The sequence below is a fragment of the Desmodus rotundus genome, chromosome 12, assembly GCF_022682495.2.
Source record: "Desmodus rotundus isolate HL8 chromosome 12, HLdesRot8A.1, whole genome shotgun sequence".
NCBI classification, from domain to species: Eukaryota; Metazoa; Chordata; class Mammalia; order Chiroptera; family Phyllostomidae; genus Desmodus; species Desmodus rotundus.
The window spans coordinates 68,516,270-68,531,092 of record NC_071398.1 but is presented as its reverse complement, the minus strand read 5'-3'; the positions used below and the strand labels follow the sequence as shown (position 1 = coordinate 68,531,092).

At 54.7% G+C, this 14,823-nt stretch overlaps 4 protein-coding genes across 4 annotated transcripts; 2 read left to right on the top strand and 2 right to left on the bottom strand.

The window, feature by feature from the left end:
• Positions 1–1,588: 1,588 nt before the first annotated feature.
• Positions 1,589–3,623, bottom strand: LOC128779799 (histone H2B type 2-E). Its single transcript, XM_053916229.2, has one exon. The coding sequence runs from the start codon at positions 3,532–3,534 to the stop codon at positions 3,154–3,156; it is 381 nt and encodes a 126-aa protein (XP_053772204.1). The 5' UTR covers positions 3,535–3,623; the 3' UTR covers positions 1,589–3,153.
• Positions 3,624–3,849: 226 nt separating this feature from the next.
• On the top strand, positions 3,850–4,405 carry LOC112313459 (histone H2A type 2-A). The gene has a single exon (XM_024570000.3). The coding sequence runs from the start codon at positions 3,900–3,902 to the stop codon at positions 4,290–4,292; it is 393 nt and encodes a 130-aa protein (XP_024425768.1). The 5' UTR covers positions 3,850–3,899; the 3' UTR covers positions 4,293–4,405.
• Positions 4,406–4,545: 140 nt separating this feature from the next.
• Positions 4,546–6,353, top strand: LOC112313720 (histone H3). The gene is made up of 2 exons (XM_053915892.2): positions 4,546–5,214; positions 5,374–6,353. Exon 2 carries the CDS (start codon positions 5,460–5,462, stop codon positions 5,868–5,870), a length of 411 nt encoding a protein of 136 aa, XP_053771867.2. The 5' UTR covers positions 4,546–5,214; positions 5,374–5,459; the 3' UTR covers positions 5,871–6,353.
• A 3,473-nt stretch (positions 6,354–9,826) lies between these two features.
• Positions 9,827–12,834, bottom strand: LOC128779688 (histone H4). The gene has a single exon (XM_053915484.2). It carries the CDS (start codon positions 12,317–12,319, stop codon positions 12,008–12,010), a length of 312 nt encoding a protein of 103 aa, XP_053771459.1. The 5' UTR covers positions 12,320–12,834; the 3' UTR covers positions 9,827–12,007.
• Positions 12,835–14,823: the final 1,989 nt, after the last annotated feature.

Genomic DNA, 14,823 nt, shown 5'->3' with positions numbered 1-14,823 from the left:
GGGTGCTCCAAAGGCCGAGTCCCCGTGGCTGCCGGTGCACACGGCTATGGAGAGAGAACGTGTGACAGCATGGGGGTTAGCGTGTAACAGGGGGGGAGGGGGGGGGAGAGAGAGAGAGAGAGAGAGAGAGAGAGAGAGAGAGAGAGAGAGAGAGAACGCTTCTTGTGTCCCTGGGATTATATTAGATTGAATTTAGATTGACTTTGGGACGGACCAGGGGCCTTTCCAAAATGGACCGATCAATTTCCCAGGCTTTCCCAGGCTTGGCGCCTTCTCACCGTCTCCACTGCTATCAGCTCTCTCTCTTTTGAAATGCTGTTACTGTAGCCTCTTTGATAGGTTTCCCGCCTGTACTCTTGCTCTCCTAGTGTGTTTTTTTTTAACACAGCATCTTGGGTGAGCTTTAGAAAACATAAGTCGAGTCATGTCATTACTCCAACCAAACTCTCCAAAGGCACTCCAAGTTATCACGAATAAAAGCTAAAATCTTTGCAATGAATGGCCTATGAGGTCCTTCGATGGCCTACGTGATCGGCAACCGCTCTGACGTCATCTCTCTGCGAATCTTTCCTTTGCTCACTGTGCTTTAGCCACAGTAGACTTGCATATTCCCTGAACTCCCCCGAACTTTTGCCTGCCTCAGGCAGGGCCTTTGCGCTTGCTGGCTTTATTTTATTTTTTTGGAATACTCTTCTCCAAGCTCTCCTATGGCTCACTATCTTACTTTAATCGGGCCTCTGCTCAACTATTAACCGATCAGACCTGTCATCCACATTGCACTCCACAGTCTGCTTTCCATCATAGCGCACATCACCCCCTTAATGTCATTCTGTTCCACATTTCTTTCGTTTGCTTATTTCAGCGTCCATCTGTCTACTAGGACGTAGCTTTATGTGGACGGGGACCTTTTCTGTTCTTTTTACTGCTATATCCCCGGCGTGTTTTATTTCTCTCAGGGTGCAGAGTGTGGTTTTTAAAAAAATCTCTCCCTTGTTGCGGGAAGCGATGTGCCCAAAATACTCATCCCGGAGACAGAACAAGGTGTCAGTTTTGCTTGGAAACGTGTAAGTGTAAATGTCGGTGCTAAACGGACCTATTGATTGGTGGGTAATTTAGTTACATCGAGTCACGTTCTGCACCGTCAGTTCAAGATGAGCCGTTTTCTGCTTTCCTACTCATATATTTGAGAGTCCTCAGAACCAAATATTGACTACTTCCTCCGCGGCATATTCGGTTGTTCACACAGTTTCCTAAACTGTGTGCGTAGGGGGCGGGGTTGGTTGTTTCTATCTTCATTTTTATTTTTTGTTATATTCCTACTCTGTAAACTCAATCTCTCCCCTATTCGCTCTGCCCCCCTTCCTCCTCGCCCATCTCCATGCTCTTCCTGAACTTCTTAAGTTCCGGCCGTGGGCCTCATCCGGCGATAGATCCGAGCAAGGCATGTGCAGAAGCAGGGAGGCGTTCCCTGGGGCCCGGGACAAAGCCTCGGAAAGAAGGGACAGGTTTAGTACAACGACTAGGAAATAAGTTACCTGTATTTGATTGAGTGGAGTAGACAGGAAGTAAGAGAAATCATGCCGGAAGATAATATTTGGGGTTTTATGTAGGTACGTAAGAAACAAACAAACAAGAGCCAAAGCAAGGGGATGAGCTAGGACCTCGCTGCAGTGTGCTTAACTTTTTTTTTTTTTTTTTTTTTTGGTAGGGAGTTTCAGTTTTATGGCTTTCTTCTGCGCTTTACCTTCTGTTCTCATTTGACCTCTTTAAAATGTTCTTGAACTCTAATGAGGGTACAAATGTAAAGTACCATATTTGGTGCCCGGAGTTAATGAAGGAATAAAGGGGGAATGCAGCTAGTTTTGTACGTAGCGTTACAAACAATTCTGGGAAAGGACAGTTAGGGAAAAAGGCGAGAAAATGTCTGGGGTCGTGACTCAAAACCGTGATGAGGATCCTACCCAGGAATACGGCAACTGCAAAAGCGACACGTCAGTGATTACCGACCGTGAGTCACCCGGTGTGTGTTCCGTAGGTCCGTCACCCTTGCCTCTCACCACCAGTGCCCCAGTGATGTGGGTTCAAGTGGCTGTCCGTGGGGTTTTCATCCATACGTTGACTGGTTCAGGGTCTAATTGCCTTTGAGCCGTTCTTAGGAAACACTTCTTTGGAGCCATCTAGTCTCCAAAACGGAGAGGGCCTCGGTATGACTCTCGAATGTCTAGTGCCTCCTCTATTTTTGCAGAGAGGATGAACTGTTCCGGGCAAGGGACAAATGTTTTTTAAGGCCGAGAGGTGTTAAGATTAAAAACTGCTGTTTGAGGTCTCTGGAGGACGTTTTACGAGAAGCTGGCACAGGTTCGTGAAATCCCCTTTCCTCCTGTCTTCCTAATCCAGATTGTGTTACGGCAGCAAAAAACTACACCTGTGGGGAACTGTGTAGGTATCAAGGACCGAGTGAAAAAACAAAAAAGACTTTAAGCAGTAGCCTTTCTATTACCTTAATCTGACAGTGGTTGACTTCTCTAAGCAGAGCAATAGTATGTATTGATTCTGCGAGCCTGAAAGGAATGCGAGACTGAGACAGGAGGAGTGTGTGACTAAAACTTACTTGGACCGCGGAATCAAGGTACCCAGGCACACCGGAAAAGTTTGCTATGGGTGCTGAGGCGTGGCCTCGAGTATTGCTTTGCTGCAGTTTTACAGTAACGCTTCGTAACAAGGCTTCCAGAGCCCACGAAAGAACGCGTTACAAAGCACTGGCCTGACCTAAATGCCACAGAGCCAACCCCGCTTCCCCGCCCGATGTTCCTCGGTAGATGGCCTTCAACACATGGAGGACCAGGCACCGTTAGACGCTTTTGCCGCGGAGGCAGTTCACTTGGATGCGAACGAACACGCCCTTCCAGGTAGTTCTCCGGCAAGCCACAGAAAACTGGCCTTCTGTTTTCTGGGTACCTTACCCGTCGCCCTTCAAAGGCAACGTGTTCGCTGGGAAACGGGTAGGTGGCACGGGGAATGAAAGCGGGACAGAGACATCGGAGTAAGGCAAGTGACGCAAGCTCTTTCGCTGACAAGGTAGGTGGCTCTGAAAAGAGCCTTTGGGGGTCAAGCGGCCGGCGACTCGTGCGAGCGCCGCGTCCCAGGAGGAGCTCACTTGGAGCTGGTGTACTTGGTGACGGCCTTGGTGCCCTCGGACACGGCGTGCTTGGCGAGCTCGCCGGGCAGCAGGAGGCGCACGGCCGTCTGGATCTCCCGGGACGTGATGGTGGAGCGCTTGTTGTAATGCGCCAGGCGGGAGGCCTCGCCGGCGATGCGCTCGAAGATGTCGTTGACGAAGGAGTTCATGATGCCCATGGCCTTGGACGAGATGCCCGTGTCGGGGTGCACCTGCTTGAGCACCTTGTACACGTAGATGGAATAGCTCTCCTTTCGACTGCGCTTGCGCTTCTTGCCATCCTTCTTCTGGGCTTTGGTGACCGCTTTCTTGGAACCCTTCTTGGGCGCGGGAGCGGACTTGGCCGGCTCAGGCATAGCGGAACGCACGAGCGAAGGAGAGGAGCAGGAACGCTAACACAACAACAGCAGGACCGAGGCTACCGGAAGCGACTCGGGACTTATAGAGGATGTATGCAAATGAAGGCTCTGAGTACGCTGTATTGTGATTGGCGAGTTTTCAGTGGCGCTCTTGCGGGGGGTGGGGGTGGGGGGAGGGGGTCATGCAAATGAGTGGATTCTCCCTGCGCTCTCTTATTGGCCACCGGGACAAAGCTACGGTTTAGCCAATCACAGTGCTCGTTGGACAATCGCCGTTCTGCCTATAAAAAGCTGAAGCGGAGCCGTTTAGGGCGACTTTCTCGGTCGTCGGTCGGGAGCTACTCGCAGTGCCGAGTGCCGTCATGTCTGGTCGTGGCAAACAGGGAGGCAAGGCCCGCGCTAAGGCCAAGTCCCGCTCTTCCCGCGCCGGTCTCCAGTTCCCCGTGGGGCGTGTGCACCGGCTACTGCGCAAAGGCAACTACGCCGAGCGGGTGGGGGCCGGCGCGCCTGTGTACATGGCGGCGGTGCTGGAGTACCTGACCGCCGAGATCCTGGAGCTGGCGGGTAACGCCGCCCGAGACAACAAGAAGACGCGCATCATCCCTCGTCACCTGCAGCTGGCCATCCGCAACGACGAGGAGTTGAATAAGCTGCTGGGCAAAGTAACCATCGCCCAGGGCGGTGTTTTGCCTAACATCCAGGCCGTGCTGCTCCCTAAGAAGACGGAGAGTCACCACAAGGCGAAGGGCAAGTGAGGCCGGCGTCTGGCGCCCAGCCAGCCCCCGTTTCGGAGAGGCAGCACCTGTGAAATCAAAAGGCTCTTTTCAGAGCCACCCACTCTTTCCAATAAAAGAGCTGTTATAGTAGCTAGTTGTCTTGACATGCCACTTGTCGCGATAGCAAGCGCCAAGCCCACCCGCGTGCGGCGCTGGGAATGCCACTCGCCTTGGACTCCCAAACGCCCGCACATGTCGAGCGGCACTTGACCACCTTGATTGGGCTGAGCGGGCCCGGCCGTTAGCCTCGTAACGCAGGTGGACGTAACAAACCCCTTGGGCGCCGCCCAAGCCGACTGTTACGGAGTCCTGTCAGGCGGCCCCCGGTGCTTTCCCTCAGTCTGCAGCGAGCGCTCAACTCCCTGGTTACCCCCCTGAGGCCTCTGCCCCGTACTGGAGGCCTAGGAGGAGCGGAGCGGGCGGTTTTCGGGATTCTGGCGAGCCTGGGGCTTGGCCTAGCTGTGCCGGGCTTCTTTATGGCTGATTGGCTTTGGATTTTTAGAAGCCAGAGGACGCCTTCGCAGCGGAGATGAGGGACCCCACTTGGGCGTTCGAAGGCGGAATCTTGTGCCCGGGGTGGGGGACAATTTTCCCATCCGAAAGGCGGGGGAAAGCGGTCCTTCAGACCGACTATGGGGCTCTGAAAAGGTAACGAGGTCGCCAGGGGGGCGGGGGCCAAACCGGAGATTGAGGTTCGATTCGGGAGCTACAGGGCGTGGAAGAGAAGAGAGGGCAAGGCGGGGGTAGCCTGACTTAGGGAGTGAAGGGCTGCGGAGAGACATTCTGAACAGTTGCGAGTAAAAAAAAAAAAGAAAAAAGAAAAAAACGTATATAAAACAAGCAAGGAAAACAAAACAACACACACAAAATACACGACTCGTCCGGAAAGAGGAGAAACCAGGTAGGAAGAGCTCTTGGCACACTGGAAAGTAGACAGGGAGGCGGGTGGCTGGGGGCAGGGAGGATTCTGCCCCAGCCAATCGGGCACGCCAGGGAGGATGACGTCACAGCCAATGGGTAGCCAGCGCGGGACTTTCAATTTTATCGTTCCGCCCAATAGGGGAAAGACTGTGCCTATAAAGACGGCTGCTGCGGCCCCGGGACCGATACCCTTCCGGCCGCTGTGTTGTGCAGGTGTCGTTCGCCATGGCCCGTACTAAGCAGACCGCGCGCAAATCGACCGGTGGTAAGGCCCCGAGGAAGCAGTTGGCCACCAAAGCGGCCCGCAAGAGCGCGCCGGCCACGGGCGGCGTGAAGAAGCCGCATCGCTACCGCCCGGGCACCGTGGCGCTGCGCGAGATCCGGCGCTACCAGAAGTCCACCGAGCTGTTGATCCGCAAGCTCCCCTTCCAGCGCCTGGTGCGCGAGATCGCGCAGGACTTCAAGACCGACCTGCGCTTCCAGAGCTCCGCGGTGATGGCGCTGCAAGAGGCGAGCGAGGCCTACCTGGTGGGCCTGTTCGAGGACACCAACCTGTGCGCCATCCACGCCAAGCGCGTCACCATCATGCCCAAAGACATCCAGTTGGCCCGCCGCATCCGCGGGGAGCGGGCCTAAGAAGCGCGCTCTCGGTCCGAGGTTCCATCGTATCCAAAGGCTCTTTTCAGAGCCACCCACGAGGTCACTGGAAAGAGGCTGTGTGCCACCGGGGTCTCTCGGTGCCCCGGGACGGGAGTTCGCCTAGAGGCGAGCAAGAGTATCCGGGCCCCCCAACACACAGGCTAAAAGCCTCGCGCACACGTGGTCGGGCTCTTCTAGGCTGTCTTTCCACGAAGGGGCTCCGGGGTCGGGAATGTGTTGCCTCTTGAGTCACTGGGGACGGTGGCGACTCGGGGGCCCGGAGCGCGCCCGGGAGACCCCCGCCGGCCGCCGGGTGCGCGCTCCTCACCCCTGCCGGAAATGGCCCCACCCGGCGCGCCTATCGGGCTGGGGAGGAAGGAAAGTCATCCCCTCCGTGGGGCGGGTTTCTGCTGCTTCAAGGTTCCGTGTTCCTGTATCACCACGGCTGGCCGGCAAACTACGGGCCTCCCTCGACTACTGGGTAGCACCTCCCACCCACCCTCTTATTCTAATCAAAACCCCGGGGTGGGGAGAAGGGGGGTGTGTGTGTGTGTCTGTGTGTGTGTGCACGCACACCTGTGGGCCACTCGTGAGCTGGGCCTTCCACGGACCGTTTTCGGCTCGGGTCCGCAGAGCGAGACAAACTGGACCCCGTGAAGGAGTCTCTGAAACCTTCGGCCTCTCTCTCTGGGTGCTCTACCCAGACGCGGTTTCTCCACGTTTTTTTTTTAAAGCTCCCGTTGCCTCTCGAGACGTGTCACAAGGGGGGAGAAGTAGGGACTGTGGCCGACCTGGTACAGGTTGTCACGTGTTCCTCTTTCCCGGATCATGGCAACTTCCCAGGGCGTGTCTCTAGGTCTCTTCCCCGGTGCCTGATCACCAGCGTAGGCCCCTGTGCAGGCTGGATCTGTTGGCCCGGGCCTTGGGGGCGTGCGAGGGCACCAGCTTTGCGCACCTATCATCTCATCCATCCCCGGGGCACGCACCTCGAAGGGACGTACAGACACCGGCCGGCCCGGTGTGTCAGGTCCGGGATCCGCTGAGCAGACCCTGGAACCTGAGATACCGGTGTCAGGTGTCGGTCCTCTGCCTACCTCGCCCGGATGGCACTGCTTTCATTTAACAGCCTCCGCCCCGTGCCCCGCCCCTCCCCGCTTACTTCCAGGGAAGTCTCCCTGTCTCAACCTCAAACTCAGTAGCGTTGTGGACACCCAGTCAAGAACAGGATAAAATGTCGTGTTCCTGTCACTGTAAACGCCTACCTACCCTCACAGAAGTCTCCCAAATCTTTCTACTCGTTTGGGAGACACAGACTTGAGTTCCTCAATACAAGAAAGACATTGAAGATGCACGTTTTAACATTTAATGATTTCTGTACTTAATCACTTCTCTACTCTCAGATGAGAGTTAAAGGAAAATGAAAGACCAGGTAAATAAATGCTCTTCCTCCTGATAATTAGCTTCTTATGTGGCTAGCTTGGTTGCAGGAAAAGTCTACCCTGCTTTTACGACGTGAAAAACAGGCCGCGTTCACACTGAATTCTGCCTTGGGGCAGCAGGAACCGGTGCGTGTGCCTGCGTAGAGGGATACAACGGGGTACTGTGGCCCCGCTTACTGACACCTTTGCTTCCTCGGCAGAGGACTTGGCCTTCGGGTTCACACTCTCTCCCGGTCCTCCTCCTTACCCTTCTTTCCGGGTCCCCATCTCAGCCTTCTCGGGTCCTCCTCCTCTTCCTCCGCCAGCCCCATCAATATCGTGGGTTCAACCCACGCGGGCCTCTGTCTTTCCCCCCCCTGCAACTCCAGCGGCGAGGTCACGGATTCCCCGCTTTCCGTATCTCTGCCTCTGACGAGTGCTCCCCAAGTGGTATCTCCTGCTGAGACCCCTGTCCTGAGCTCTGCACCAACATTTTTCTCACTGCCTTGTGGCCGGGTCCTTCTGGATGGACGATAGGTGCCTCCAACTCCGCTTATCTCCAAAACTGCAGCGTCTTGCTTCCCCAAGCTATTTTTCCCTTTTCGTACCTCCAATCTTAATGAAAGACACCTTCGGTTCCCCATCCCGAGCCCCCGGTTAACCTGTTCGGGGCAGAAGTTCCTTCCTCTCGTCCTTTGTCCAAACCTCATGAGCCACCAAATGTCATCAGATCTGCTCTCTGACTTTCAATTCTGTCACCCTCCCTCCCTCCGTCCATGGTCCCTCCCTTAACCCATGGACACTCTGCGCTGCCGCTAAGCTTCCACGCACTCTGTGTGAGAGTTGTCTTTTCTCTGAATGCTTAGAAACTTCCCACCTGCTTCCCAGTTCCCTTCAGAATGAAGCCCGCCTTCTGTTGCGCGGCAGTTCAGAGCACTGGCGGTTAATGACTGGCAGAGAGTCCGCAGTTAGACAAGCTCAAATTTGAATCCTCCGCTGGACCACGCAACAGAACAGGTATGCGACTTCAGCACGGAAACCTCCCTAGGCCTCGCTCTTCCCCACTTGTAGAAACGGCGAGAGACAGTAGCACCTTGCCAATGGTGTTGTCGGGAATATTAAAGGTGACGCTTCTTACAAAGTACCTAGCACGGTGTCCGCTCCAGGAGAAGCGTTCCATCAGTTTTAGCTATTCTGCGGATAGTGATTAAGTCTACAATATCCCAACAAAGACAACTTCAATATACGTCTGGTTCCCGGTGTCTCTCAGGACCTCCCCAGGGACGTTCTTGACCCCCCACAGCACATCTGCAGGCCCCAGGTACGCCGCGGCCTCACCCCTTCCTGTTTCTTCTGTGCCGAGTGCCCCGCCCCCTTTTTGCAGCCCTCAGAGCCCCTGCTCTTCAAGATTCGACCCCTTCCCTTCATCCTCTTCTCCCTCATCTTTTTGGGTCCTCCTCCTTGCCACCCACCCCCCCACCCTCCACCCCCACCCTGTCCTATCCTAACACCCCTCCCTACTCCCTTCCCTTCAATCATCAGGCCGGAAGCGTCCCCCAGGGTCAGGATCTGCTCTCGTTCACCTCTGTGGCACTGGCACCCAAGCCGTGCCCTGCACACCATAGCTGGTCAGGAAATGCTGGATGAGGGGCCTAGTTCACCTGCCCTTCGGCTCTTCGCCTTCAGTGAGGGAGCTGGGCCTCCTGCGATGCCCCCCCCCCCCCCCCCCCGCCTCTTGGGGTCCTTGAAGTTAACAGACCAAGAGCAGGCCTGGACCGGACCTCTGCGGGGAACTTCCAAGGTCCTTGGCAGGGTCGTGGAATACGGAAATACGGGGCGTCTGGAAAGCCCACGAATGGCCACGGCCCCAGACGTAGCCTGCTCCTGGTGCGAGAGACTGAGAAAAAGAGTTCAAGGACCCGCACCCCCCGCCCGCGACGCCAATCTGGTCCCGGATGCAGATGATCTGGGGAGGAATGTCTGCTTTCACACCACCGAAGACGTCAGATTCGGCCTCGCTGACAGAAGTTTCCGAGGATGGGGTAGAGGGTTGGGGTGCGGTCAGGGGCTGAGAGCGAAGTACAGAAAGAAAGGCAGGCAGGAGGAAGGAGGGTGACAGAGAAGAGAAAGGGGGATGGGAAACAGAACTCCAGGGTCCTCCCCTCACTTCTACGAAGGGGAGGAGGGAGCGGCTAAGGCCCGAGGCCCCTCATGCGTAGGGCCAGGGCTCCTGACCCATAACCAGGAAAAGGCTGCGGAGACAAAAAGACTGGGATCTCCACGTCCTCACGTGTAGAGCAGCATCCTAACGGTGCTCACTTCCAGGTCGCTGTGAGGATGAAAAGAGATAGGACAGTCCACGCACAGAGGACTTAGAACAGAGCCTTACGCGTGGTCGCAAATCTATTAATAGCATCAGCATCCAGGATGTAAATAACAGTGACATACCAATTGACGTAAGGCCCAATCACAGTCGTAACCGAAAGCAGGTCCGGCTGCCTGCCTCTAGGAAAGCCAAGACTCCACAGGCGGGTGCTCATGTAAAGGAAAGTGGTTTATTTTCAGGTGCTGGCCACCTGGAAGGTGGGGCGCTCCCGTCTCAAAGCCCATCACCACCTCTCAGTGGAGGCAGAGGCTTTTACAAGGAGGGAGAGGGGAACAGAACAAAGAGATCAAGGGAGGGGGTCGAAAAGTCCCCTACGTGCAGGTGAGCACAGTCCATTCCCATATGGCAAGTGACGGTTCCGGGCGCGACGTCCTGGCTCCACGGATGGATGGAGGTCGGCACATCTCCCGGAGCTGGGGCGCTCCAAGGTCGGAGTCTGTGTCTTCCGACGTCAGTTCCTAGGATTCTTAAACATGATGTTCATCTACAAGCCACACGTTCGTCGGAGCCAGCACTTACAGAAACGGTGTCCAAAGAATGGTGGGGTGGGTCGCCATTTCCCACCGTTACGTTACGCGATCACCTCATTAAAACACACACGCACACACAAGTTGGTGAAGAATTTTAAACACGCCACCAGCATCCAGACTGCGTGGCACGGGCAGTAAGAATAACCCAGGTTCCTAGGTGGCTTATGGCTCATCTTTCACTCACCTCCTCTCATTCAATTTCACAATAACCCCGGGAGGCGGGGAGGGAGGGAGGGCCTTTGCTTCATTCCGGTTGAATGGTTGAAGACACTGAACCCGGTGAGGAAGAGACACCTGGGAATGTGTGGCTCACACAGTCCGAAGATGGCACCGGGACGGCGTACAACTTTGAGCCTGAGCCCTGCGGTTCGCTTCTCATTTCATGGTTTCAGAAGAAAACAGTACACGATCCTTACATGCAGAGATACAGTTATCACTATACACACTATGCAGTAGCTCTGATTTCTGACCCCAAACTACGGTAAGATGTGATTCCGTATTGCTACCTACTGCACGTTCATACACATCTAAAAATGGAAATGAAGGTGTACAAAAGGATTAGTTTTCCACTTGGGATAGTTTTGACCCTATTCTGCTTCATTAGTTAAAGATACCGCCTCCCATTTTCTACACTGAGCTTGACCCCTGTTCGTGGGTCACAGCTGGCGACCGAAGACCACAGCAATAGAGAGAATTATGAGAACAGAGTTGGAAACCAAGAATACTTTTCACGCACTGGCCGGGTCTCCCCCACTTGTTTTAAAATTGCACTAATGAGTTCACCTGGGATCTAATCGCCTGAATTTCTCTTCCCTGGTTTCTGAATGGCTGTTGATCGGATTTGACTTTTGCAGGTGCTCTCGCGCCTTTTCGCGTGAACAGTGGATGGCACAAGACAGCTTCCAATGTGAACAGGGCCCCGAAGCCACCTGGCCATACTCCCTTCACTGCAGAAGTGGGAAGGCAAGCCCAAAGAGTAACTCGCAAAGCTCAAAACGATCACGTGGCAGAACTGGCACCTCGGGAGCGCCAATCTGGGGCTGCCCTGAGTCCAACAGGGAAGGTGGCCTGACCTTGCCTCCTTTTGCCGCTTTAAACTCCCCACAGCCCAGTAATACGACCTCCAACGTGGGTAACGCGCCCCCAAACAGACCGATACGACCTGGTGTCTAAAGATGGAGCACAACGTCCCCTTCAGATAGCAGCTGCGGGGAGTGCTCGGCCGGCATCCTCACGTCAGCAACGGGAGCCCCCGATGCAGAACTACGGGCGAAGGGAGAGCCTCGCGTGCGACCAGTACCTCAGCACCCCAACCGGGAAAGCGCGCCCCCGAGGCAGGAGGGTGGCTGCGGTGGCTCACGTGGAGAGAAAGTGAATTCCCGCCTCAATCCCAGGCTCCCACCCCCGTCCCTGAGGGAGAGACCTTGCTATGCGGATATAGACTCGAGAGATACCGAGTCTGACTGGTAAAAGCAGCACTGCCCTGAACGGCTGAGACCGCACCCGGACTGCCGTGGAGCGCCGTTCCCTAGTCCACGAACACCCAGATCCGGACGTGGCTGCACAGTTGCAACCGGGTGCAGAAAGCCTCAGTCCCATTGTTCGGGATACAACACCGGGTGCCTCCCAAGCACTGCCTCCTGACATGCGACACTGGCAAGGCGCAGGGGCAGTTGGGTGAACGGCCGAGATGCTAGAGGAGACACACACGCACACAGCACCCAGCTCCTCCAAAGACTACCTGGGTGGCCCTAAAAAGGGCCTTTGGGATTGCCGCACGCTAAAGCCTGCAGCAGCGGCCTAACCTCCAAAGCCGTACAGGGTGCGTCCCTGTCGCTTCAGGGCGTACACCACGTCCATGGCAGTGACCGTCTTGCGCTTGGCGTGCTCCGTGTAGGTCACCGCGTCCCGGATGACGTTCTCCAGGAACACCTTCAGCACGCCCCGGGTCTCCTCGTAAATGAGGCCCGAGATGCGCTTCACTCCCCCACGCCGAGCAAGGCGACGGATGGCGGGCTTGGTGATGCCCTGGATATTGTCCCTCAGGACCTTGCGGTGACGCTTGGCGCCGCCTTTGCCCAAGCCTTTACCTCCCTTGCCTCTCCCGGACATGACTACCTACACCCGGCCACGCAAGCCTCGGTGTCACTGAGGCCAGCTCGGCCCCCTGATATACGAGACCATCGGACCGGATTGAAAACCGCAAGGCGCGCGGGCGGGAAGCGGTCGAAATGGTCCCCGCCCCTCCGCAGTTTCTCCTGTCTTTGCTCGCCTGTCCTGTCCCTTCCCCCACTCCCCACGCCGCCCTCTAGCGGACCCTGTCCACCCACAGTCAGATCCCAGGCGCGGCTTCCGGGCCCCGCAGCTGTTTTCCTCCCGTTCTCGCCCACTGGCCGCTCCCCCGACGCATTAATATTGCCCCTCCTGGGGGAAAAAGACCAGAAGCGCGAATGGAGGCCGGGGATGGGGAGGAGACGACAGAACCAGCTCCGGGTTTGAGTCCAACGAGAGGATCCCAAGCTCCGAACCTGGGCAACCCAGAAGGGCGAAAAAAGCAGTTTCCGTCCTCAGACTGAATGACAGTCGGAGGAGCCCATCTCCAGAGCAGCCGGCACCTGGTCGGGGTGGGGGCGACGGGGAGCGGTAAGGGGAGGTCTCCACTTTCTTGGTATGGACATTCACATGTGGAAGACGAGAATGTGACCGCGTTTGGAAATGGGACTTTTAAAGTAGGCGGTTAAGTTACAGTGGGGTCATCGGGATGGGCCCTAACTCGACAAGAGCACAAGAGCGGTGTCTTCGTAAGAAGCGGGGATCGGGACAGAGACAACACAGAAGGACTACTGTGTGAGGACAGCGGGAAGGCAGCCACCCGCAAGCCTATTTCATAGGCGAAAGGCTCCAGGAACCATTTGGTCTCGCCTTTTCCTGATGCTCATTTTGTACTGTAAACCCCTGCTAGACTGGGTGCCTTTCTTGGTGGTCGATACAAAGGAAGTGCTTCCGATACCCAAGAAGCAATTAAATTGGCTCTCCTTCAACTTCCAAGATCACCTGGGGCTCCTCGGGGTGGGGGAAGATGGTGATCGGATTTCCCGAAGCCTTCTGGGGACTCCTCAGCTCCGTCACTCCTCACCTTCACGGGGACATTTGGGGACTGGTCTTGTCTCCACTCTGCTGTCTCGTGTTGGTTCGAACAGTCCTCTTTCAATGTCCCTCCTGCTTGTAATACATACATTGGTTTTTCTTTCCTCTGCCACATGCCTGCTATTGAATACCCTGCAGGCTGTCTTCATCAGTTTGGAATGGTTGGTCTCTGGCCCTATGGCTAATTTACTGAGGTCTTGAGAGTGAATCAGGAGTTTAGTAGCTCCCTGCCAAAAGCAGCTCCGAGATGATTTTATGAGAGGGAACTTTATGGGAGAGCGCAAGCATGGAACATACCAAGGGTGGCATTCAGAGCACTGTATCCCAAACAAAGCATTTGATCCATCTTTATTGGGGGAAATCATGCAGGTGGACTTTGGTGTCGCATGTATAGGTGGAGACATTCCTGTGCACTCAGTTAAACAATATGGCTATATAGGTCCATGTTTAAAAATGGCAGAAAATCTCTGCTTCTGGGAGGAAAGTTCTGTATTTTAATGAGGGGGTAATGAGGAAAGTTCATGAAGTCACTAAGGTCAGCAAAGCTAAAGGGCACTAGAAGATGAAATTTTGTTTCTGCTAATTCTAATGGCCCCTAAGATTCCTTATGGTATCCTCTTGTAACATCATAAATTTTGCATTAGATGCCATCATTCTGCAGAACACTGCTTTTTAGCTCCATACAAAAGTTACAACAGTAGGTACTGCAGCATGAGACCTACCAAAATGAGGACTGCTAAGGCAATCAGTATCTTCTTCCATGGGGTGGTCCTGATCCAAACCAGGGCTCAGCCCATTGGTTTATCAGTAAGAATGGGTCAGATATCAAATTGATTTGTACGTGCATATCCTGAAGAGCTGGACATAATGTTCCCAGTTATGTGACACACACACACACACACACACACACACAGTATTCTGTTGTCAAGGTACATATTCCTCCTTAGGCTCCTGTGTGAGTATCTAGTGCTGTTCTGTTTTGAGTTACTGCATTTATCAGGGTTATTTCCATAGTTATGAGTGGCATTCCGTTGAAGATGGTATTTAAGCAACATTGGTTATAGTTTGTTACTGCCTAACTGTACGAGATTATGCTTTCTAATCCCAGCTGTGGGGTGAAAATTGCTAACATAATACCAATGGAATATACACGTAGTGCATCTATTCTGCAGATCGGGATAATGAATGAAACTGACAGCTGTTCTTTGCCCACCTTCCTTGTATGTATGCAAGAGAGCTGGGAGAAGAGCTGGTTTATACAGAAACAAGTCCCTGCCATGCCCCTGGTCCCTGACTGGCCTGTCCTCATGCAATTGAGGACTCCAAGTATTCGAAGTTTAGTCCAAAAGATACTTTGCTGACTGGTCAAAATGGAGCTGCTCTGATTGGTTGGTAAAGGTGGTGGTGGTGGTGCAGAATGTACCTACACAGCTCTGATTGCACAGAGAAAGCCTCAGTCCTATTGCTTT